General features: G+C 52.2%; 2 protein-coding genes and 1 long non-coding RNA gene across 3 annotated transcripts in view; all 3 read left to right on the forward strand.

The window, feature by feature from the left end:
* Nucleotides 1-6737, forward strand: part of STK10 (serine/threonine kinase 10) — a 47869-nt gene extending 41132 nt beyond the window's left edge. Inside the window, exons 11-19 of the mRNA XM_086759005.1 lie at nucleotides 1279-1402; nucleotides 2653-2832; nucleotides 3073-3165; nucleotides 3328-3457; nucleotides 3867-3991; nucleotides 4513-4701; nucleotides 5022-5147; nucleotides 5411-5524; nucleotides 5638-6737. Coding sequence (XP_086615131.1) covers nucleotides 1279-1402; nucleotides 2653-2832; nucleotides 3073-3165; nucleotides 3328-3457; nucleotides 3867-3991; nucleotides 4513-4701; nucleotides 5022-5147; nucleotides 5411-5524; nucleotides 5638-5778 — 1222 coding nt within the window. The 3' untranslated portion in view covers nucleotides 5779-6737. The remainder of the gene's footprint in view (nucleotides 1-1278; nucleotides 1403-2652; nucleotides 2833-3072; nucleotides 3166-3327; nucleotides 3458-3866; nucleotides 3992-4512; nucleotides 4702-5021; nucleotides 5148-5410; nucleotides 5525-5637) is intronic.
* An 8308-nt stretch (nucleotides 6738-15045) lies between these two features.
* SH3PXD2B (SH3 and PX domains 2B) overlaps nucleotides 15046-24529 on the forward strand; it is a 74184-nt gene continuing 64700 nt past the window's right edge. The window contains exon 1 of the mRNA XM_086759136.1: nucleotides 15046-15237. Coding sequence (XP_086615262.1) covers nucleotides 15166-15237 — 72 coding nt within the window. The 5' untranslated portion in view covers nucleotides 15046-15165. The remainder of the gene's footprint in view (nucleotides 15238-24529) is intronic.
* On the forward strand, nucleotides 16302-19095 carry LOC147598970 (uncharacterized). Its single transcript, XR_015260136.1, has 3 exons — nucleotides 16302-16416; nucleotides 17165-17256; nucleotides 18615-19095. It is a non-coding gene; the product is annotated as an uncharacterized LOC147598970 (long non-coding RNA).

Here is a 24529-nt window from a genome sequence, read left to right on the forward strand (position 1 = left end):
CCATATAACCTGTCCCAAGCACTGTGTCCCTGCGGCAGCCTGATTCCTGAGCCCTAATATCAGATCTATGCAGAAGCTCATTAGCCAGACTTTTTTTTGTGTGTGTGTGGGTGTGTGAGAAGTGCATAGTAGTGTCCATACTAGTGTACAGGGAATTTGCAGGCACAGCTGCTTTCTCCTGGTCCACTCTCAGCTATGATGCCATCCCTGAATTTTTAAATAGTGCGTGTTCCATCTGTGAGGTGGGGGAAGGGATGGAGAGGCTTGGGCTGGAAAGCATCAAGTCCCTGAACACCTTTTGGGAGAAGCAGTTATTCCCTTGGGACTAGCTAGTGGGCGCGATCAACTCTCCTCCCATCTTGATTTGCACGTAAGGGGCTTGTTTCTGGCTTTTTGGAACACACCGAGGTATTGATTTGAAGGTGAACTCAGAAGAGAGTGCATCATATTACGCTAGTTGATTTAATGGGGCTTGAGTTTGTTTTGAAAGAAGAAATCGTTCCAAAGTGCTTTTCCCAGGGAGGCCCCCAGAGAGGGTTGTTCTCGATGTGCAAGGCTGATGCACAGCGGCAGAGGTCACGGTGGGGACTGTGCACAGCAAAACTGCTGCTGCTGGTCCTTGTGTGTGGTACATCAGTGGTTTCCAGCTTGGTCAGGCACAAACATGGCAAACAGGCTCAAATGCAACCATCTGAGCAGAGGCTTCCTTTTACTGGATGTGAAGCTGGGTAACTGGGTGAGGATGCAACATAGTGGTAGGTGGGTCAGAATTTGGGAGAACTGCCCTTTTTGTCACCCAGGTGTGGGCACGAAGGGATGAGAAGCACAGAAGCCAGGCCAAGGCAACACCAGCTTGACCTGAGCTGTGTTTTGAAGACCAGTGTGTGCTAACCCAGCTGGCAGAACCAGGTGTTTTGGATGCTGGCTGGGAGACCGGTGCCTGCAGCATCACCCTAGGAGCTTTGACAGGGTTTGTTTCAGAAGCTGTGAGCGCTAATAGGCCTCACTGGTGAAAGCTGACAGTTTGCCAACAGTTAACGTAATTAGCATCCTGCTTCCTCGAAGTGCTCTGGTGTTAAGGAGCCTGAGAGCCGTCAGTCAGGTGGCATTTGCCTCCTGCCCGCGCTCAAAGCAAGTGGCAGGGTGCTATGGGATGGCCCTGCGGCTTTCATTCCCTGATTAAATGATCTGGTTGTTGATTCTGCCATCTCTGCTCAGCACCTCTGAACTTGTCTGACTCTGTATTTCTCTCCCCCTCTCCGTTTTAACCCTCTGCAGGCGCCAGGAACTTCGAGAGCTGCGTCTCCTTCAGAAGGAGGAGCACCGGAACCAGGCCCAGCTCAACAGCAAGCACCAGCTGCAGCTGGAGCAGATGCTCAGGCGCTTCGAGCAAGAAATGACGGTACGCGGGGAGGGAAGGGGAAGCTCCTGGTGTCTGCTAGTTTGACTTCTCCCCTGCAGATACCCCGCACACCCTTATGTGGGGTGGTGCTCTCTGGGTTGCAGCAGTCCTGGGCATCATGTCCAGAGGGAGCAGGACCACCAAGGAACCCCTTTGGGATTGAGGGATGGGGTGTGTTTGTGAAGGACAAAGCCTTTTGTGTGGGCATTAGGCACACGCAGCCTGCAGCTTGGGAAGCGCCGACTGCCGTTGCCTGGAGTGGTGTAGCAGGGGAAGGGTTGTTCTGGACTTCTCCCCCTTGAACAATCATTTCTTGTATGTCTGTTCACGACTACTGTGAGAAACAGTTTATAGTGCTGTTGTATTTGGAAGAAAAAAGCCCTTTAAATAAGAAAGCAGTGTGAACAGAATGTGAGAGCAGGAAAACTAGCAAGTTTGAGTATAAATTGAATAAAGATAAACTAAGCTTGTATACCTAGTCCCTCTGTGGGCAGTTTATGTTGAAGTAAGATAATTTTGTAGGTAAGTTCCTTTAAAGCTTTTATGAACCATCTTTTTAAATACCTCTTTATTAATTCACCTAGTATGTGCGCCTGGTAACCCCATTCCCACGCGGTGGGCTGGGATCTATCATTTATTCGCATGTTCTGTTACATTTCTAAAATCTTGACATGCCACATCTGTGAATTCCCATCTTAGAAGTCACCTGTAATATGTGAGATTTATTCACCGTACAACATGATGTGCAACAGCCCCAAACCTGCTTCCTTTGCCCTTTCCCTGGGGCAGTTTGCAACCCCCTTGCATTGATACCCATGTGCTCCATCCCTGCTGCTCACAGGGAGGGAGAGACCGGACACAGGGGCGCTGTTGGAGCGCAGCACACTCAAACTGGGAAATCCTAGTTTGCAGAGAAGGAGCTGTTACACTTGAGCTTCACTGCCTGCTAATATTTTCCCAGAGCAATGAATCCCAGTGGGATGCCGTAGATCAGGACATAAGCAAAAAGAAAGGGTTGAAACATGCTAGAAAAATTCAGAAATGCCTTGTGCTCATGCTATAGTTGCCTCTGCCCTGTGCACTTCACGGATCATTACTTGGAAATTTCTCTTCTCTCTGTTCTGTAAAGAGACTCAATTCATGCAAGGACTTTTCTTCCTTTTGTTTTTTTTTTTTTTTTCTTTTAAACTTTTGGAAGGAAATGAAGCTTAGAGGAGGCTGAGGTTGACTTCTGTTCCCTACCCGTACAGGCAAAGAAGAAGTTCTATGACACTGAACTGGAAAACCTTGAACGGCAGCAGAAGCAGCAGATTGAGAAGATGGAACAAGATCACTCGCTGCGCCGGCGGGAGGAGGCCAAGCGCATTCGCCTGGAGCAGGAGCGGGACCACGTCAAATTCCTGGAGCAGCTGAAGCAGATGAAGAAGGAGGTAAAAAGGGGGATAGGATGGAGGAAAGCTGGTTTCCTGCATCTCTTTCTTCCAGGAAAGCTTCAGCATTTCTCCACAGCAGAACTTGAGAGGGAAGCAGTTGTTGGTGTTTTAACAGGAAGCTCTTGCTTTTCTTTGGTTATTTGCGTGTTTCCTGACGTCCATCTATTTAGCGACATTTGGTGAGGTTGTTCTTTGTCTAAAGTTACCTGCTGGTAAATCTGATTTCCCTCTCCAAAGGTCAAGAATGAAGTTGAGAAGCTGCCACGGCAACAGCGCAAAGGGAGCATGAAGGTGAAGATGGATGACTTTGCCCAGAAAAAACAAACCATGGTAAGGCTGAGAGAAGATTGCCACAACTCCAAGATTGAGAAGTGCGTAGTAGACAGAAGCATCCTTCATCCTTGAGGGATTGGCAGGCTTTAAAATACCACCAGATGCTTTTCAAGTTGCAGCAGAAGGAGGGCTCATGGTGGTACTGCTGTTTTCTTCCAGGAACAGGAGTTTTTGGCCAAGCAGAAGGAGGATCTAGAGCTAGCTATGAAGAATATAACCACTCAGAACAAAAAAGAGATCTGCGACAAGGAACGCGAGTGCCTGAACAAAAAGCAGCAACTCATGAGAGGTGGGTGGCAAAGGCTGTAAAGGAGGAAAGCAAATGCTGTAACGATGGGTTTATCCAACACTGGATCTTCCCACGCAACAGATGCCGTGACAGAGTTGCAAGCTGGCAGGCTAGGATTCAGAAAAAACAGCCTTGCCAGATCCTGTCTAAATGTTTAACAATAATAATACTTAGCACTTTAATCTTCAAAGCGCTTTACAAATATGAACCAATTAGGTTTCATAATTGCAAGAAATGATTCTCTGATATAGTTTGCAACCAATTTCTCTTGGAAAACAGGAGGTGAATGATCATCCCCCACATCTGCTCTGCTGCTCCTGTGTGTAGGGATCACTTGTGCTTGGGGTGCTGTGTGTGACCAAGCTGGGGGCCAGGGTGGGTTGTCTCCTGACCCTTTTCCCTTCCTCAGAGCGGGAGGCGTGCATCTGGGATCTTGAAGAGCATCAGCAACAGGAGAAACACCAGCTTGTCAAGCAGCAGCTAAAGGACCAGTATTTCCTCCAGAGGCATGAGTTGCTCCGGAAGCATGAGAAGGTGAAGAGTTAGCGCCTTCCTATACCAGTGCGGGTCAGCAAGGGTGGGTTGTCCCCAAAAGGGATGTTTTCCTTCCAGGCTGTAAGTGGGGGGGTGGAGGGTGGGTTAGGAGTTAAGGGATTTGGTCATTATTAGTGAAAAGGGACCAGAGTAACGCTTGGATCAGCCTGCTTGCTTGGCATGTGTATCCTGTGCTGCATGCATTTAACGTACAAGAAGCAGTTGAGAATTTTGGGGGCTTTTCTGGAAATCTGTCACTGCCTGGTATGTGGGATGGTGATTCCCAGGGCAGCGAGTGAAGACTAGCACATCTCATGGTCACTTCTGCTTCCTTCCAGCCCCCTTCTCTGCTTTCACAGCATATTCAATAGCTGCCCTCTTGTCCCCTTGGAGATTTCTGTCACCAGACACCCCTGTTCAACTCCCAAATCTGCTCGTCAGCTTTCTTTGGTCTCCTCAGCACTTTCTTGTTGGCCTGAGGTGCCTCTCCTCCTCTGATACCTGTCCCTCTGCTATTGCAGGAAAGGGAGCAAATGCAGCGATACAACCAGCGGATGTTAGAGCAGCTGAAAATTCGGCAGCAGCAGGAGAAAGCCCGGCTGCCCAAAATCCAGCGGAGCGAAGGGAAGACACGCATGGCTATGTACAAGAAGAGCCTTCACATCCACTCCAGCGGAAGCGCATCTGAGCAGCGGGAGAAGATAAAACAGGTCAGGTCCTGCAAAGGGCACTGGGGTTGAGGCTTGGCTGGGGGGTGAAGTACTTTGCTGGTCTAATGGCAGAAGGGAAGTCAGAAAAAGGCAACTGTTCCCAAATTTCTAATGCATTGCAGGGAGTCAGAGATCTTTGCTTTTATGGCGTCAGATGTGGTTTTCAGCACTGTTTCCATTATGACTAGTACTGGGAAGCATCCTTGGGGCTTTTCCTTCTCTCCTATATAATAGTGTCAGCTGGCTAGTCAGCTAGTCTCACCAGCATGAGAGATCAGAGCAACACTGCCTACACGGGGACCTGCTTTTCTCTCTTCTAGTTTGCTCAGCAGGAAGAGAAGAGGCAAAAAGCAGAGCGGCTGCACCAGCAGCAGAAGCATGAGACGCAGATGAAGGACATGCAGGCCCAATGCGAGAGCAACACAAGCGAGCTCCAGCAGCTGCAGGTACCCATCCCTTGTGGCTCAGCTTCTCAGAGCTGTCTCTGTGCTGTTTCTGTTCCAGAGCACAAGGAGCATGTCATAAGAAGTGGCTGCAGAGCACTGTAACTAATGTCCTCCTGCTCTGCCTTGAGGGGTTTTTGTGGCTGTTTAAATATACCCTGGAGCTCAGAGCTCTGAATGTCTCTGGCCAATGCAAGTCTTGTTTGACCACAGGATTTACAGTCCCAGCTACTTAGTGGGTGTTTTGTTTTGTGATCTACGTTTAGAATGAAAAGTGTCACCTCTTGATTGAGCATGAAACCCAGAAGCTTAAGTCCTTGGATGAGAACCACAACCTGCACATGAAGGAGTGGCGGGACAAGCTGAGACCACGGAAGAAGGTAGTACCTCCTCTGCCTGAGCAGGGTGTCCTGCTTGGCTGGTTGGAGGGGACAGTGTAGCTCCAGTACAATCTCAAATACATCTCTTGTGTGTGTGTTCCCTTCTGCTTAAGGCCCTGGAGGATGAGCTGAACCAGAAGAAGCGTGAGCAGGAGATGTTCTTCAAGCTGAGTGAGGAGGCTGATGGACAGACCCCAGCATCCCCAACCAAACATGCCAAGTTTGTCCCATTCAGCTCTGCAGAGAACTCGTAACACCTCACAGCTGGCAGGCCACCAGCTGGTACTTCCTATGTCCTCCTGGGCTGCAGGTGGACAACTTGGACTTGGAAGACTCTCTCAGCAGCCTCTTCTCACAACAGCACCCTCCTGTCCCTTCGCTCTGTCTGGGATAGACGTGGCCTCTGTCTTGCACTGGGGGATGCTGTCTGGAAGTTTTGATGGCCTTTCCAGGAGCTGGGAAGCCGAGCAGGACTCTTTCCGCAATCGTACTTGCACTGTTAGTTGGATGAGTTGCCTCTGACGTGAGCCTGGTGCTCACCGGGCTTGTCAGCAAAGACTGAAGCAGTAACTGCTCTGAACAGGAGAAACAGGTAGTGGCTCCTGCCCTCTGCACAGTGGTTATCAGCCTCTTTCCACTATTGCTGCTCCTCCTCCCAGTCCTCTGTAAGGAATAGTCTGGGCCGGAGCAGCTTTGGTGTTGTCTTAGACTAATCTTGGCCTTGTGGCCTCCACACTTGCCTTAGATTTATTTCTACCTACTGTGGCCCCTTTTTGCTCATGGGAGAGACAATGATAAGGATTTTTTCTTTCTTTGAGGAGGGAGGCTTGGGTTTTTTCTTTCCTCTTCCTCCTTGTACAGACTATGCAGAAAGGGGACCAGCTGGACATCCTTCCAAAGATGCTTCTGCTTCTTCATTTGCCATGATTGCCGTCACCGCAGTCCATCTGACACCTAGGTTAACACTGTCTTATCAGAGTCTGGACTATGGCATAATTAAACTGTTCAGCTGGCTGCAGGCTTTTGTCTCTTAAAGAAGTGTATGTGCGTGTGCAGAGGGGGAGGTTTGCAGCGGCGCTCAGTCCTGCAGTGACACAGTGAGGTGTCACGTGCCTTCTGGTCAGGACAAGTGAGGGGCTGAAAGGTGTTATTGCCAGAGTTCTCATGAACACACATGTGCCTGAGGTTTGTTTTTTGGTTTTTTTTTTGTCTTGTTTTTTTTTGTGTTTTTTTTTTTTTTTTTTTTAAGCCATGTGGCTGCTCTGCAGTCAGGGTTTTGGGCTGCAAAACATCATTTGGAAGTAATGAGAGAGTCTTGAAACAAGGGATGCAAAGGAAGAGGAGATACAAACAGGTCACAGTGGCTTTTTACTCTCAGCATTGCTTTCTCCACTGATATCTCATCTCCTTATGGTTTGCCACAGTTTCTTGGATGACTCTCCTGGCTTTCAGCTTGGAGTCACGCAGCAGAGCAGCTGCAGGTCCAGCCCTCTGTCCTTTCCGCTCCATGGCAATGTGTCTCGGTTGCGCTGCCTTCCTCCACCTGCACGAGGCAGTGCTTGGCTGAGCTGCTGGGTAGGACCTGGAGCGCAGACCTGGGTAGGGAGACAGAGAACACACTGAGAAGCACCACCTTCTTTACACATCAAAAAGTGTAAGGTAGCACTTAAGTTTTTCTCTCAGTTGATGTCTGGACAACATTGTTTTAAGCCTGCTTCCCTAGCAAGAAAAAAATGTCTCTGCTTTAAAAAAAAAAAATTGTTATTGTAAAGTCTCTTCTGTTGATTTAGAGACATAGTGGCATTTCAGGAAAAGGTGATAATTGATGTGCTACACTTCTAGGTACCTAGCTGAAGGAGTCAGCCCCCAGATGTTTAACACCTCATTATCTGAGGAGTGCATTTACTGCCCATTTAGAGTTCATAATACATATTTATAAGCTTCCTGAAAACTAAGACTACATCCATTTGGGTCATTCCAAGTTTCTTCTGAATCCCCACCATTAATGTCTTTATTGATAAACGTAGCCTAGATGGACACCTAAGGGCTGGGACCCTTCAAGCAGACTGCATAGCAGCTCTTCAGCAACGAGCCTGTCCTCCTAGGAAGACTGCCTGTCCCGTCTCCAAAAGCATTGACTGTGCCTTCCAGATTTGATAATGCCAGGTTGTGAGCTGATGTGAAATGGATGGATGTAGAGGGTTGTTCCTGAACCAAGACAGTGTGCTGGTTTGAGCCTTTTAACGGCATTATAAGTGTGTTATGGCAGCCCCAGCGGTTTTGTTCCTGGTCCCACTGGGGTCAGGCTGGAGCTAGTCTATGAAATAGTTGTTGTCACAGAAGCCTGGTGCCTATCCTTTCACGTGTTACATGTGACTTGCAGAAGGATGTCCTGCAGCACACTGTTCATAATGTACTTCTCCAGCTGAAGGGCTTTGCTGCCTTGGCCAGCCCAGGGAGTGTCAGCTCCCTCTGGATATTGTGCAGCCATAAGGAAGGAGACTGTTTTGGGGGGCCTTTAAAGAGCTGATGTGATGCCCCATGGTAAATCAGTTGTCCCTTTCTCCAGCCCAGCCTGGAGCTAGCAACATACTTTTGCTAACGGTGGGAATGGTTTTGTCCCCTGCCCTTTCCCTGTTCACTGTTCACTCTCTGGGTGTGCCAGCACTCTGGTACCATGTCCCTCCCCTAGAAGAAAGAGGGCAGTGGGTCACATCATCTGATTGTCATGTTTACAGAGTGGTTATTTTTTCCCCCTCCTTTCAAAAGAGGATGTTTTGCTGTTTCCTGTTCAGAAATAACCATGAATAAACTGAACTTATTTTTGAGGGGAGATAGGATGCCATTTTTTAAAATGTGGCTTTAAGTAAAAAGGTTTTTTAATATTTTGTAAAGTTTCTTCAGTGGGGCCATCACTGTGATGTAAAGACCCTTCTAATAAAGTAACAGACTGAGAAACTTGGGCAAGTGTCTGATTTCCTGCACAATCATGGGCTGTGGCCTCAGACCAGCTTTGCTTCTAGTCTGAGTTTAGCTGACTTACAGAAACCTCCAGAGCCAGTTCTGGCGTGTGAATCTTAGCAGGCTGAACTCCCAGCTCTTTAAAATAGAGCTGGTTGCTTCAGAAACACTTCTGCTGCGTGCTGCAGCTCAGTGGCGATAACATCTTCGCTAGGAAGGTGAAACTCTGGTAGACCCAAGTGAGGCAGCAGTTGTCTCTGGCTTCGTTGCGTGCTAAAATAGTGCTCGGCTGACCCTGCTTGGTGAAGAGGGAGTATTGCATCCTGTGTCTGAAGAGTGGAAACCATGTGTGCGTGGCTTTTTCTTCCTTTTTTACTAGCTTGTCTGGCTGTCAAATGCTTCTGCTCCTCTGCTTTTTTGGGACAAGGACGTTGTAGGGATGCCCCCCTGTCTCCTCCCCACTCTGCCATCAGCTGGGGAGTGCTTGGATCCTGGAAATGCGTTAGGAGGCCAAGATACAGATCTCGTCTTCCCCTGGCAGTGTGGGGGGAGACCTCTGCTTGCTCCCCCAGGCTGCTCAGAAAATCTTCCACCATCCCTGTAACCAACCGCAGGGCCTCTGTGGTCTTCATTTTGTGCTGGGAGATTTTTACCTGCCAGTTAAGTCATTATTTCTTTCATCCAGGTGCCCTACGCCAAGCAAGAACGTACAGTGTGCAAGGGCAGCTTTGATATGACCCCAGTTTTTTGGAAGGTTGCTCTGGAACCTGCCAACTTTTATCTTGGGTTTCATGTGGGAAATAATCTTGCTACTGGTGTCCACCCTGGTTAGGTAACATCGCAGGCTGTGAGTTCAGATGTGAGGTGGCGAAAGGGAGAGGGAGTTGTTCCTGTAAGGGATGGGGGGGTTTACACAGACAACCCTGTGGTGAGAGAAGGACAAGAGCAAAGCATGAGGGTGCCGGTCTCCTTGCTCCATGAGACAGTAAGAAATGAAGTCACTGAGGACACGTTAATTGGCCATCTCCTTAGTTTACGTGTACTGGGACTGCACCATCTCCTGGGATGTGCTGGTCAAAAACGACCTCATTCAATGTACCCCAGAGAGAGAGAGGATTTCATGGGAGCATTTCACTTCATCTGCATGTCTGTGGCAGTGCCTGAGGGGAGCTTCAGCCATGAGGATACTTATATTTATAAATATGTAGAAAATAGTGTATTTCAGAAATAATTGTTATCTGCCATCCTGCCCTGGTGCAGTGCTGAACAGAGCAAAATTAAAAACCTGTCTCAATTTTAAAAAATAGAAATGACATCCCTGAGAAGTTACTGGTGCTGTAGCTGTTGTACCATTCCCAGGTCTCCTCATTACCTCCTCTGCACTGGGCTCTGAGCTGCCCAAAGGCTTTTGCAGCATTTGTGCTATAATGATGGAGGCAATGAAACTCTCTTGGGGAAGAAAAAGCAGGGCAGGCAAGGAGAGTCATGGAGTTGGGGCTTGTGCCTTACCTGCCTTCCTCCTCTCTCTGTGTCTGTTCTCCCTCCCTTGCTGCAGGGGGGCAGCTGGAGGTGAGCACTGCCACAGGCATGTCCTTCAAAAGTCACCTGCACCGTGTTAAGCCAAATGCTGTTATGTGTTCTCCTGCTGCCCTGGCAGCTGGTTTCATTCTCCAAGTGTCAAACTACCCAGGTCTCAAGCAAGCCAAGCTTCTTCAGAGGCTGATGGCTCTGCCTTGCTGCTGGGGTTTGTTATTGCCCCTTTCCTGGGTGGGATGGGGCTGGGTGGCAGGGACACATTGCCCTGGAACCCCATCTGCCCTCATGAGCACCCACTGGGACTCCCCTGGGCCTGGTTTCCAGGCTTGCAAGGGATGCAGGGGTGATGTTTGCTCTTCTTTCTCTTGTTCACTAGATGGCACGCACATGCGCCTGCACCAGCGCAGAGCTGGAGCCGAGCTGTCCCCTTGCACTGAAATGGGGGCTTGATTTCCTGGATTTGTTATTTACTATGGCACACCTTTCACTGGATCTCTGCTTCTCATCGGTGCTTCAGTATTTTATCTCCCCCTCTGGTATTGTTCTCAAGAGTTTTCTAGGGTTCCCCTGCCCACTGGCACATGTGTGCCAGGACAGCCCAGCCCCAATTTGAGGGCCAAGCATCCCCCTCCACGGCGTCTGCATCTCCCTGCTGCCATGCACGCCACACAGCTAAAACCAGCAATACTGGGGTCAAAGCAGTGGAAAATCATTCCTGGTGGTGGCTGAGGATCAGTGCAATCCAGCCCCGGTGATGCGGTGGGTAACCACTGCTTTGCTGGGCTTCAGCTGCAAAGACTTGCCCTCTGTTGTGGTATCACATCATTTTTGACTAATTTTTGTGAGGGAGCTCGGGGAAGATAGATGTGTTTGTCCTGTATACAGAGGAGGATCGGGAATATTTAGTTACCTGGCACACACTTGTAATTCTTAAATTAAAAGCAAGAAGCAAATGTGGACTCTGTGTGCCAGAAGGACTGCGGGTAGCCATTCCTCTGCAGTTCAGGGCTCACGGTGGGGCTCTGCTTTCTCATTCCATTCAGTCTCTGGCATCTGACAGACCTCAGGGATGGCCCAGCTGTGCCCAAACAGCTGGAGCCTGTGTACAGCCAAGCAGAAACCCATTTGCACATCTGAGCTGGTGGCTGGCTTTTCAGAAGTCATTCGTCCTCTTGCTTTCAATTGCTCTGCTGATCCCAACAGAGAGAGGGAGGGTGCACATGGGTTGAGGACAACTTGATTCTTCAGTAGGTGGTGAGCTCTCCTGTGCAGTTACTTTGTTTGGCTTAACAGTATTTCAGTCTGTGGTTAGGGCAGCAGGAGATGACTTGTTTATTCCAAAAGTCCCCTCAGTTGCACCTGTAGCCTTGTACCACCTAACCTCATCGTAGGAAGTGCTGCTGCCAGGTGTCTGCTGCTCCTGCAGCCACACCACCAAAGGTATGTGCCAAGCATGGACTCCCAGGTCGATCGTAAAACGCTCATTAAGCTCCCTTAGCAAACACTTGACAGTTTCATTGATATATTACTGAGGTAGAACCCCAGCCAGGCTTTATGGCTCTACAGCCACCTTTGCAGTGTACCTCCCTTGGGATGCAATCAGGTCAGCCTGCAAAGCTGTGTTCTGCTCATCTCAACAGCTCTCATTGGACCTGTTAATTAAACACAGGAGCTGTTTTGCAGCGTTAGCTGTGATTGTCTCTAACCTTTCCTTGTTCCTGAGCACGTGTAGGCAGTCCTGCTGCTGCCAGTGCCCAGTGCTGTCAGGATCCAGGTGTGATGGAGTCACTTCAAACCTTCTAAGCAGGTTATGGTGCTGGGGCGATGCCGATGTTTAAGTGGTTTTGATGGATTTTGTGCAGTTGCTTGGCTCCCTGCCAGTGTTTGTAGGCCTGGAGTGGGTTTACACTGGAAGACATGGATAAAGTAATGTGAGAGCTTGTGTGTAATGAGCTTGCTGTCTGATACACATGATTTATACCAGATATAAAGGAATTGCCTGACAGCCCAGCAGCATGTGGTGGTCATGGGTGGGACACAGCAAGGAGCTGGAAGGGTGGCAGCAAGAAACCAACGTCTGGTCCCTGGAGCAGATAGGTCCGAGATGCTGTAACAGCTCATTTGAATGTTCTCCTTTTGCTTTCCATGTCATACATCTCCATGCAGGGCTCTTGTGGCAGAGGGAAATGGATTTGCCAGTAAGAGAATACTCAAAGGTTTTGTGTACCCTTAAGAAGGGGAGGTGAAGACAAAGCTTCCCCAAGCAAAGCACTGTCTGTGTCCCTCTGGGCTCAAGCTTGGGACTGAGGTGTCCTTCACAGTGTCACGGCGTGGAGCTCTGTCCCTTGTGGGTCCCCAGCTGTGGCTGCCAGGAGAGGAGGAGGCTGGCACAAGGGTCTCTGATGAAGGTGCACAGCAGTACGGTGCTCCACAGTGGCTGGGGATGGGCCTTGTGAAGAGGGAGGGCAGGGAACAGGCATTGTGCCTGAAAAAAATGGGCAGAACTTGTGTCCCTTCCCCACCAAATCCACCACCTGGCTCTGTGATAAGGTGACAGCCTGAAGACAGGATTTCTGTACCCTCGAGTTTGTGGCCAGTACAAGAGGACGGAAGCATGAATAGGGGTAAGGCTCCTTTTTGGAGCCACCTGGTAGACTTCCCTGCTCACAGTTCTCACAGTTTGCTTGGCTGCTGGTCCTTACTGTGCTGGTGTGCTGTGCGGCGTTCTGCGTGCTGGGGTTTTGCTGCTGGTGGCACCTGGGACTCTGACTGTTCATCGGCTGCCTGCCCAGCACCCCTGCTGTCCTACACCATCTCTCTGTGCTGCAGCTATCACTGCTTCTAAAGCTAGACCAAACAAATCTGGCAAGAAAACACAGTTTAGCCTTTTCATAGCTGCTGCACGTATAGGTCAAAATGTTCTCTGAATTGTATGTTCTCAATTTGCTCTTCCCAGCAGGGTTTTAAAATTTTTTCCCCCGCAGATTGATCCTAGGGTTCATGAGTAGTGAGCCCAAGGTGTCTGGATGGTGGACTTTGTGTTAATGTACAGATCGACTGGGCAGCAAGATGGTCAACCTGGCTATGTTGTTTTCAGTGCATGAGGGTCTGTGCGCTCTTGTAAAACTAAGTTACCAGACTGCATCAGACCAGCTCTGCATACAGGTGTCCAGCGTTCCAAGCACAGCCACCCTCTCCCCGGATGCCTGGCAGTCCCGTGGTCACTGCTGACTAGAACAAACCAGCACCCGAAGCAGGAGGGATGGATGCAGCTGTAACATTTGTAACTCCATTGACTCACTTAATTCCCCTCACCTTGCAATTTAACATCTATTGCATTTTTTTTACTACCTTTCTGTGCTTCTTTTTGCGGTTTATGTATCCAGTTACCTGCTTCTGTTATCCCCGTGACCCCCTTGCCTGGCCTTTCAATCCTCAGCTCTTCAGGTTACATCCTCTGCCTTGCTCCGGTGCAGTGCCCTCAGCTGCTCTCTTCCTTGGTTTCTCCTTTCAGCATGTGAAGACCAGTAATTGTTTCATTCCGCTCTTAATCCACTTTCTCCAGTGTTGCACAGCTCCTCAATGTACAGTTCTTCTCTTACCAACATGATATACAGCTGCTTTGGCTGTTTTCCTGACCATCCTTTGGAGGATTTGTGCATCTTTCAGGGCTTTTGAAACCAGTAAAGCTCTATCTGCCCAAGCCTGGGCACTCCACGCAACATCAAAAGCTGCAGTTCTGCTGCTTGTTGGTGCTCTCCCAGGCTTCAATTCCTGATTAGCACTTCAAGGTCCAGCTTCAGCATCCCTCACTAATGTCAGGGCTTTCCTGGCGGGAGAAGCCTCTCCACAGCTGCCTGCCCACCTACCTTCAACGTGTGTCTGACTGAGGAGTGACAACAGGGCTGGGGCAGCGAGGGGAGCTACCTGCAGGTGGTCCACAAGTGAACCAGTCCTGTGGTGGCATGCCAGCAGGTGCCAAGGAGGTCATTGGTGGTGTGGCATCCCCTCCAGGCAACCTAGCATCCTTCCTGCAGCCATCTCTGCGGGGGCACCACAGTCTTGGGCTTACTGAGGGAGAGGAGGATGAAGATGAGCCCTTTGGGAGGGCAAGGGCAGGGGGCAGTGAAGCCCTGGCAACCTGCCTGCACCTCTATTAATTCTCTGGGGTGGTTGTAGTGAAGTTAGCGGTATAAAAAGGAGCCACATTTAGGGAGCTGCTAAGGAGGGAGATGAGTTGTTTACGATTAAATTAAATTCATATGAAAGCTAATAACCTATCAGTGCAAGCCTGGAGTAACTCTGTAATGTAATTAAAAGCCCAACGGGAAGAGAGCTGTGGTTGTGCCACGTGTTGAGGAGCTGCTGGGGAGGTGGAGGCCGTGAGTGGCACTGGTGTGGAGGAGCGCTGGGTCTCTGCCCAAGGGCAGAGCTGGTCACGGAGCGTGGAGCGAGGAGGTGGGCTGCCAGGGAGGAGGGGGGTGCGGTGCTGAGCTCCCAGGGGTACGTGGGTTGTCCCGTGTAAGGCAGTTCTGCTGATCTGGCCGTGCCAACAGCCAGCAAAGCCGCCTTTTTCCGCTCAGTTCGTTCCCCACATCCTTTAGGGATGCGGTGACCAAGTCGGTACCGCCTTGGTCGTTACGGGACAAGAGCAGGGAGAAGAACCAGAACCGGGTGACGGAGCCCACGCACAGCCCCGCTGTGGCGAGCACGGTGGGCGAACCCGGTGCCACTCCGGCCCCCACAGCCACCTCCCCACGGAGTGCAAGCAGCCAGCTGCACCCTCCGAAAAACCGTGCCCTCCCCAGCGACACAGCCGAGTTGTCTTCCCCACTCCATCGGGGGTGGGGACACTGAGGGGCGGCGCACCCCCAGCCAGCCGTCGCGCCTGGGGCTGACACGCGTGGGACGGGCAGCGCCGGCCGCCCCTTTAAGCAGGCGGCGGTGGGGCCGCCCCGCCGGCCGGGATAGGCCGGGGCGGGCCGGGGCCGCCTCCCGCCCTCGGCAGCGGGCGGGCGGGCGGCTCGGCTGGGCTCGGCGCGGCACTGCAGGCTCCGGTCCCGCTCTGCCCGCGCCAGTGCCTCCCCCCAGCGCCGCCGCCGCTTCCCGCTTCGCCGCTGGCGCCGAGGGGCCGAGGCGGAGGCATGCCCAGGCGCAGCATCGCGGAGGTGAAGGTGCTGGACGTGCAGAAGCGGCGCATCCCCAACAAGCACTATGTGAGTGGCACGGCTCGGCACGGCTCGGGGCGTCCCGCTCCACTCCGCCGCGCCCGGCCCTGGGCAAACAAAGGCCGGGAGCTGCCGGCCCGCGGCTGGCTCCGCTCCCCCACGGCCGTCCCGGGCTGCGCCCGCCGAGTCCCGGCCCTGGGGGCGGGCGGGAGGGGGGCAGCGCTGCCGGGTTGGGCGCTCCCACCCCCGGCGTCTCCTGTGGAGGCCACCCGGTGTCTCCCCCCGCAGCGGCGGGACGCGCTGCCTCCCCCTCGAGTGGTGCCCGGGAGTAGCCGCGGGTGGGTTTCTGCTGGGGGGGCTCCTAGGGCACCCCCGGGGGACCGCCGGGAAGTGCCGCCGCTGTCGGGAGGGAGCGGCGTGTGACAGAGGGGCTGGGAAACCGGTTGGCTGCGGGGTCCCGGGGCAAGGGACCACCCGGCTCCTTCCTTCTGCGGCCGGGACAGTGCCACAGCCCCTGTAAGGTGTTCCCTCGTGTCCCCTGCGGTCCTGCGTGCTCCGGGGCATCTTCCAAACTGTTGTGGGTTCGTCTGTTTTTGAAGGGAGTGCTTTTTTCCCTTTTTTTTTTTTGTTTTGTTTTTTTTTTGTTGTTGTTTGTTTTTTGTTTGGTTTTTTTTTTTTGTCTTTTATTATTTAAACTTTGGTGTGCTTCCAGGCATCCGTGGAGACCTTGTGGGTGAATCCTGGCAGCAACTGTGAAATCAAAGACTAAAATGCTCTCCCTGCCCCGTTCGCCTTAGACTGGGGTGACCCAGTGACACACTGTTCCTGGTGCGTTTGGGTGGTGAGGATGCGGTGTTCGCTCTGGCTGGAGCGTGGCAGTTGGTGGAGCAGAGCACCTCGAGCTTTTGGGAGATGAGGGGCTTCTCCAGGTTGTCCTGGCTGTTTTGTGGCAGTGAGCAACAGTTGAAGGAAAGCAGAGGGCAGGCCGGCTCTAGGTGGGATGGAGGGGAGGGTGAAGGGGGTTGTCACCCTCTCCTTGCATCCAGGGATGTGGTGTGGCTGCTGCTGCCCGACCCCTTATCACCCCTTCTTCCTCTCCTGCCCTGCCTGTAGCTTTATCAGCCCTGGCTGAGCCTGGCCCCAGCTCCAGACATGCCCCCCTTCCTGCCACGTCCATCCCAGACTTACTCATCGTAGCTGGGTTATGCATCCGATCTGGAGGAGCATGTACGTGAGGAGGTTTGCTGAGCTGCGTATGCTTCTGTTTGTCTTGGCGGATCTGTTGCGTCGCTGTCAGGTTCCGTAACAGGGCTCAGATGGGGTCGCTTGCTGCTACTCGTCCACCCTCCGTTCTGGGCCTTCCCATTCCCATAATGGGGCTGGGAGGTCCTCACTCCTGTTCAGACCTGCATCCCCACAGTTGGGACGTGCACCCCAATTGCTGGACACGATCTGTTTTGGGCATGGTCACTGCTCGCCCTCCACTCACAGGGACAAGGCAGGTGGAGTTGGGCATAGCACAAATAATCCCAGTGAGACTGAAAAACTGGGACAGAGGTGTTTTTTAAAAAGAAAGACGTATGGTGGGGCAGCTGTGTGGGGGCGCCGGAGCAGAAGCTCCTGGGGTAGTGGGAGAAAGTGGCTGCACACAGCTCCTGACAGCCAGCTGTGCAGCCCGGCCGCTCAGCTGCCCGCTCCCTCCTCAACCGGAGGCTCGAGTCCTGCGCCTCTAACCTTTCCCTGTACTTGTCTTGGCCCGAAACCCGGCAGCACGAGCCAGCGCAGCTCACAGTGGGGCTGAGCCCAGGGAGGGGCAGGCAGCAGCCTCCCCCGGGCAGCACTGGAGTGAATGGGAGCGCTCGCCTTGTTTGAGGGAATCGGTAGAACTAGGCAGATTCACAAAGCCAGTTAATTATGTGGAATCAAAACCTTCTTTTCTTTTTTTTTTTTTTTTTCTCTTCCTCCTCCTGCAAAGAGAAGGAGAGGAGAGGCAGCAAATCACGGCTGAGTCATCTCGCTTTAGACTGTATCTGCTGGCACGCTGCAAATCCCAGTCAACCGCCAAGCGTACGTGTTACACCTTTGCTCTCTGGCTCCTCATTGCTGAGCATAAATGTGCTCTCCATCCCTGGGGCAGCCACTCGCTGTTCCCCGCGGAGGCTGGAGGAGCATGCCGGCTTTTTCCTTCCATCGCCTCTGCACTGGCCTGACCGGCTGGTGACCCATACCGCTGGGGCTCGGCCTCCTCTCTGCATCGGCGAGAGGCTTTTCTTTGCCGGACAAAGGTGCAGTTGTGTTGGCTGCAGTGAGGCCACAGCAGAAAGTCATGAATTCCGGTTTCCCAGAAAAGTGAGATCAAACCAGTGTTTCAAAGTTCTTATTGACGCCTGCGGTGGGGAGGGGCTGTAGGAAAGGCCAGCTCTATTCAGGCCAGCGTGGTTCACCCATCACCTTGGTAATTGATACAAAAAGAGTTGTTTTGCCCAGGACAAAAACTTTGTGCTTTTTTGCAGCTCTGATTTGAAGCAGGACGCATGATATTCCCCCAAACTGCAGGGCTTGGGCTGGACAAGGACCTGGCAAGACGCTGGGTAGGGTTTGGGTAGCGGGTGCCAGCTCGAACACGTGCTGAGCTGAGTGTCGGGGTTTAGCTGGGGATGCGAACGCAGCCCCGTGCCCTTGAACACGTGTGTGCCCATGAACGGCACTCAAATCCCAGTGCATGGGAGCATCAGTGCAGCGTGCTGCTGTCGTGCTGCTTCTCATGGCGTGTATGGTGGCTGTGCTCCCTTGGAAGGATGTACTGAGACATCAGTGCAGTTGTCCTGTCTCCTGTCTGGCCTCCTTACCCTGGTGACAGCCCAGTACCTGACCTGAGGGTGAGGGGAGCTGGGTGGGTTGTTTGAAGGAATCCGGGGCATGTTTAAAGCCATTTGGGGGATAAGGAAAATGGGAATGGCCTCTTGATTGCTTTTCTCCTCAGTGAGGTGTTAAACCCTTTGGTGGGTACTGCAGTGAGCACTGCTGGTGGGGGTCAGGCAAAATTGCAATTAGCAATTAGCAGGGATGCTCTTCCCTCGCGTGCTTTTCTCCTTGCAGTCAGCCTTGTGCTCCTGGAAGGCTCTTGCTCCTGGGGTTTTGGCATGGTGCAAGGCCAACACGTCTGCACGTGTTCTTGTCAAACCAACGCTGCTCACGCACGTGGAAGGGCCAAGAGGGGAAGGATAATGGAGCTTCTTGCTTCGAGTGATTCAAGGGACCTTGAATTTGCTGTGCCGGCTGTGAAGCCGTATCACACTGTGTTGCCGTGGCACCTCTCCTGGGCTGCCCGCCTGGCGTGCTTCAACTGCACTTGTGCTGCCTGTGTCTGAGCTTTTTTCACAGGCAATACCTGGAAGGGGCAGTGAGAAATGATCCTTTTGCAGGTGTTTGCTGCAGGATGCACTGATCTGATCCTGTCCAGAGAGAACAAGTGAGCTTGGGATCTCGGCCACCCATCATCCAAGTGAAGAAGGAAACTCCTCTCCCTCAGGCAGTGGCTGGGGGTCACCCTGCAGTGACATTTCCCACACAACCCTATGTTAAGTGATTACAGCTCGTGCCCCTCGGGGACTCTGCCGTCGAGGGCTCCAGGGCCGTCCTGCAAATTTGAAAAGGCAAAGTCCGAGAGCAAAGTTTAAAAATAATCATTCTGGGCGACAGAGAAGCAGACTGTCACTTCTATGGTCTGGCCAAGTCTCAAATTCTGATAAATGAATGTTTATTCAGAAAAGACCCAAAACAAAGTCATAGTTGAAACAGACTAAATTTTCCTTTAAAGGACTTCACACGGGACCTTTTTATAGTTTTGTGTTTGTTATTCCCTAGTAGAAGTCCCTAAAATAAAGCTTTTCCTTACTAAATCCAGATTTTAGTTGGTTTTTTTTTTGCCCCTAGGAAAGCGTCAGGAGCTTTTGTTTTAATACAGCTGTAGTTTTTGTGGTTCTGTGTGTTAATAACAACATTGTAGAAATGAAGATGCGATTCAACAATCTTATTCACTGAGAAGACTTCCATAGTTCATATGGTTTTAAATAGTTGCTGCAGAGCATAAACCAAAATTATATATATTTACATCTGACAGGAAAGAAAGAGCAGCATGCTGTTTGGTGGTGTTAGTTTATTGGAAAATCTGGACTGTGCTCTTGCAGGACTTCCTTTCCCAGCCTCCGTGCACACACACATCGCTTTGAAAAAGGGAAATTTAAACAAAGCGTGCAGCATACATTTATTTTGCAAGCTCAGTTAACAAGATTGCAGACTTTAAACGAGGCGAATACTCATGCGTATTGAACCACCTCATTTGTGGCAGCTGCCTTGTGAAAGTAATTAACAGAGTGTGTTGGAATCTGGTGCCTAGATGGTAGCATCTATAGATATTTTAAAACAAGTTTGATGAAAAACACATTCAAAAAGTGAATACGTTATATTTTTTTATGTGGAATTTGTGACGTGATGGTAGGTGTCTTCTCTGCTCCTGTTCCTTGTAGTGGTGAGGCTGTTTGTGGTTTCATTCATTGTCCAACCCAACCCCATTGCTTATTTGGAATTGATTATTCAGACAAGAGTGCTCGAATGGGAAGAGGAGGAGGGCTACTGATCTACAGATTCAATCGTTCTTCAGTGCCTGAAGAGCATATAGAGCAGAAGATATCTTCTAAAGAACATGTGTCCCATGGACCTCTGTGTCGTGGTCCCCTGGTCCTGGCTTGCCCAGCTGGAACAGAGCTCTGGGGACCTGGTGCAGAATCACCATGCAGAGCTGCGTTATTTCTGCTGCTGTGAATCATACTGGTTGCTTGGCTTAAAAAGGATGTTGGGGGATGACTGCTTCCCTGTGCCATGCTCTCCGGGGAGTGTGACCGTGCTTCTGGTATGGTGGGAATGTCCTGTGGGGAACCAAAGGAGCTGGGTGCATTTAGACTGAGGGAGCAGAAGGTTAAAATTAATAATGTGAACTCCTTCCAGGGGCTGAAACTAGGAATGAAAGAGAGAAAAAGCGAAACCAGAATATATGAAGCAAGGCTGAACCCAGGAAGCTGGAGTCTTTGCCACAGCGAGGAGTTTCTGAGCATCGGTGGCCTCGAGAGGTTTGAGGGCTTTCTCAGCATCCTTAGTGGTGTTTTGCTGCTGTATCCTGTGGTTCTGCTGTATCTCATCCCATTTCCTGTCAGCTGGCTGATGCTCTCCTGCTCGAAGCAGGCCGCAGGCAGGGTGTTTGGAGCCCATAGCTGGTAGAAATTTGGACCCATCCTTGTGCCTGGCCCTACTCTTCTGCATGGTGTTACAGAGCAAATCAATCCTTTGTTGCCACTCCCCTCTCAAGAGAATTGGGGCTTAAGGGAGCACTGTTGGCTTTGTGGATGAAAATGCAAATGCAATCTGTCCTTTGTTTTTCTTCCCTAGTCATGTTACTTAAGGCTGTTGAAAACCTCGAATGTCGCAGTTCAGTGGAAGGGCCAAATCCTGCCTGGCACGTGGCCACCGAGGCGGATGCAGCTCTGCGTGGAAAGCTGGTGCTTGTACACAATTCCAGCAGTGAGCTTCAGCACTGGGGCCATCCATCGCCTGTGTCTACTTGGAGGTCTGGTGACCTTGATCCATGGAGCTTTGCTTTGGAGGGCATCTCTATCTTCTGGCCGTTTCACGTAGCAGTGGGAAAAAAATGAATCCATGTGTTCCACCTTCAGTGTGACTCGGAGCAAACAAGCGGGTGCATATGTTGTACAACTGAGGGGTCTGCGCCGTGGCTGAGTAGGGCTCGGTGGGGTCCTTGGGGTCGCCGTGCTTGGTGTAACCCCACGTGAGTGCGCTTTTCATCCCGGCAGCTTTGGCGGTGTGCTCGGGCAGCGCTGTGCCCTGGCGAGCCGCGCAACAGCAGAGCGCGAAGAGCTGCCGCTCACTGGGGTTTTAGGGAGAGTATGGTCGAAGGGATGAATCAGAGCAAGGGGAAGTGGCTGCTTTGTACTCCTGGGTATGTTGGTAGGTTGGCTTGGATTATTTGAGGATATGCCTGTCCTTGTGCTGCCTGCATCCCTGTTGCCCAGCTCTTCCCTGCAGCTCTACCTTGTTGCTTCTGCGTCTCTCCTCTGCTAGTCCAGAGGGACGGTGCCCGCATCCTGGATGCCCTGCAGTTACCGCTGGGATCGTTTCCCCGTGCCGTCTGAACTGGCACAACCTTTCTCCTGGCTCTCCCTGTACACAGAGCAGGAACGAGGGGGTGACAAGGTATCCAGGGACGGAGCTGGGGGCCGACTGTCCCTCTCCTGCTCCAGGCTTCAGTGTCTTGCAACACAAGAGCCCCCGCACTCCCTTCCCCAGCCCCACACGCCGGCAGCGGCAAAGGCTGATGGAGAGGGGCCAAGCGCAGCAGCTCGCCGCCAAGAACTTTCTTTGTTTCCAGCCACCTCCCTCCTTTTTTTTCTTTTCCTCTTACAATTTCCCACTCCCTTTTCTATATTAAACCCGCTCTGGTTTGGCTCGATCCCTCAGCTGCTTCGGTTTCTCTTCCCTTTGAATTTCTCAACGTTCCTTTCTCGCGGCAGCGGCTGAAGTCAGGATGCGAGGCTCTCATGTAGCTTCCCTGTGTTTCAGGGTGGGGAGAACACGGGTGGAATAGACAGACTAATGCTTTTTCCCCTTTGCTGGTGAAAGATGCTTTAAATATGCCGAGTTTTCCACAGAGAGGTTTATTGTACATAGTCTCTCTGGACTCAAGACCACACAGGCTCAATGGCTCTGCAGACAGCTCTGCCTTTGCTGGAGGCTGTTATGTCTGGCTTGGCCGTAGGAGCTTTGCTGAATGACTGTGGACCGTTGGTGGCGGGTGGGCAGAGCTGCGTGTCCCTGCAGCCCGATGGATGCCTCTTTCCAAGTGACCACAGTGTTGCTTTCTGCCCTGCCGTCATTCACGTGCCTCTGGTGCAGCTGGTGTGGGAACGGGAGGGTCTCTGGGCGTGGGGATGCTCCGGGATGGGGAAGCTCAGGGATTGCTGCAGAGCCACCCGGGGAGGGCTGTGCCGTGCTGGCAAGGGCTGCTGGCGGGTTTTTGGCTTGCAGGGCTCTGTCAGTATGGGTGTGCTGCTCCTGGGCACCAGCTGGCCTAGCTGGATGGTGCTGAGCTTGAGGTGGACTCGCCGCCTTGTTCAGCCCGTGCTGGGCAGAGAGCTGGCCGGCCAGCCAGCAGCTGCCATCTCCCCAAAGCCTTGCTTAGGGGCTTTATATGTGCGCCCCGCCAGCGAGGATACCTTGCAAGTCTTCTTGAAAGACTTGGGAAAACTCCTCCTGTGGGAAGAGAGAGGCTGAAACTGTAGCTCTACTTTTTCCTGCAACTTCAATCTGCCTACTCCTTCTGAAATTTAAGCAGTCCGGGCTGATTCCCAGGTTGTGTTTTGTACATGTCCGTACTGTGTTTATGCAAGGAATCCAGAAGTGATTTTTCTAGGAGGTCACACGGCCTCATTTTTCAAGAATGGGAAACTAGAAGGGATTTTTTTTATCTGTTCTTAATCCCGTTACCTCAAATCAGCCACTTGAATCATCTCCTCTCTCTAGCCACGTTGTTGTATGGGTCAGCAGGGGGAAGGTGCAAGACTGAGGGCTTGTGAAGGACTCCGCAGTCCTTGGCCCCTCTTAGCAGTCGAAGTCACTGGGACCTGTTGCTATCTGCAGCACTAAGGCTCCTTTATCAGTCCCTGGAAAAATACTTCTGGGGTCTGACAGCTCCCAGGGCTTATGCTTGCTGCTTCGTTTCTTCAAGAGGAAAAAAAATATAAAAACCACTGGCTGCCCTTTCAGATAGAGATAATTTACGTTGGCTTGTCATCCCCTCTGTTCTCGTGCTCTGGTCCCTGCGACTGCGTCCGCCCTGGATGTGTGTCTGAGCTGGCTCCTTCAGCCCCCCGCTCTTCTGGCGATGCCCGCGTGGGAGCTCGCTCCCTGCCTGGGGTGCCATCCTGCCCCGAGGGGTGTCCTGGGTCCCCCATCCACGCTCGGCCACTGCGGGTTCCCTGCGCGTTTCCCCCAGCTCTGCAGAGGCCTTGCTGCCGTGTGAGCTGACTGGCAGCTCTCCTTGGCAGCTCTCCTACGGTTGGCCAGGTGCCGTTTGCATTTCTTTTAGCAACTTGTCATTTTTTGACAGTTCCCTTACGAAGGTTTTCAGTCTCACTTTCCGCTGGCCCGTTCTCCCTCTGAGCTGCCTCTCCAGAGATGCTGGGGAGGGGGGAGCGGCAGCGGGCCGGGGGGACACCGAGCGTGCGATGCCTGGCTGGGTGGGCTGTGAGATCCCCTGGGCCTTTTCTCCCCTCTTCATGTTTCTGTTTAGGGCACTCGGTTTCAAACATGACCAAGGAGAATGCTGGGCAGTGACAGTTCTGATGGTAAACTTCTCAACTGGCAATTTTAAAGGAGTTGGTATGCGGCCCGTTACTTGTAATGTCAGGAGGCTGGGTAGCCCAGGGAGTTTGGGCGCCAAATCCCTGCAGCGTCTGTCAGAGTTCAGCCTTTCGCGTCTGCTGGTTTCTATTTTCTGAGAAGGATCTGATCTGCTCCAACCCTCCAAGGGAGAGGGGCATGGGGAGCATTTGGCGTTAACGTGGAGTGCTCCTCTCCTCCAGCATCGAACAACGTCCACCTGCGCCTCCGAAACCATCCCGAGGCCTCTGCACCTCACGGGAAAAGCCCCCGGGGAGCAGAGAGCAGGTCTTGTCTCCTTGCTTTGGTTTTTGCTGTGGCTCTGGCGAGGTTGTCCCACCGGGAACTCCTCCTGCCCCGTATGTGGGCTGGCTGCAACGTGGGCCTGCGGTTTCACAGCACGAGGGCAGGGGAGCAGGCAGCTGGGAGATGAGTGGTGGGGGCTGAGGGGGCGTGCGTGGGGCTTTCTTAATCCTGAAAGCAGGACTTTGAGTGTATTTGAGTGACCCTGAAAGCTCTGTACCCCTCCTCTCACCTTGCTCTAGTAGGACAAATGCCGTGAGCTGCGTCTGAAGGATTTCAGAAGCACAGGCGTGAATTTCGGCTGTGCTCCCCTGACCTGTGATGGAAAGGAAGCGAGGGAGGGTTCAGCCCCAGTGATTTCTGCCTGTTACAAAGCTCAGCTTGGCACCAGACCTGGCTGCGGGGTTTGACGTGACACGTGTGCAGCAGCGGAGGCTGGAGCCAACGTAAGCTGGAGCGGAGCAAGGGATGGAGGTTCTCAGGTTGGGAGTGGGGCAGGGCAAGGCATCCTTTCCGGAGGGAGGGGAGTCGCCAGTTCCCGGGTTTCACCGAGTCAGCTAGTTCCCTCCACAGTGCGGACCCCGCC

This window comes from Chlamydotis macqueenii, chromosome 14, assembly GCF_036417535.1.
Source record: "Chlamydotis macqueenii isolate bChlMac1 chromosome 14, bChlMac1.mat, whole genome shotgun sequence".
In the NCBI taxonomy this organism is placed as follows: Eukaryota; Metazoa; Chordata; class Aves; order Otidiformes; family Otididae; genus Chlamydotis; species Chlamydotis macqueenii.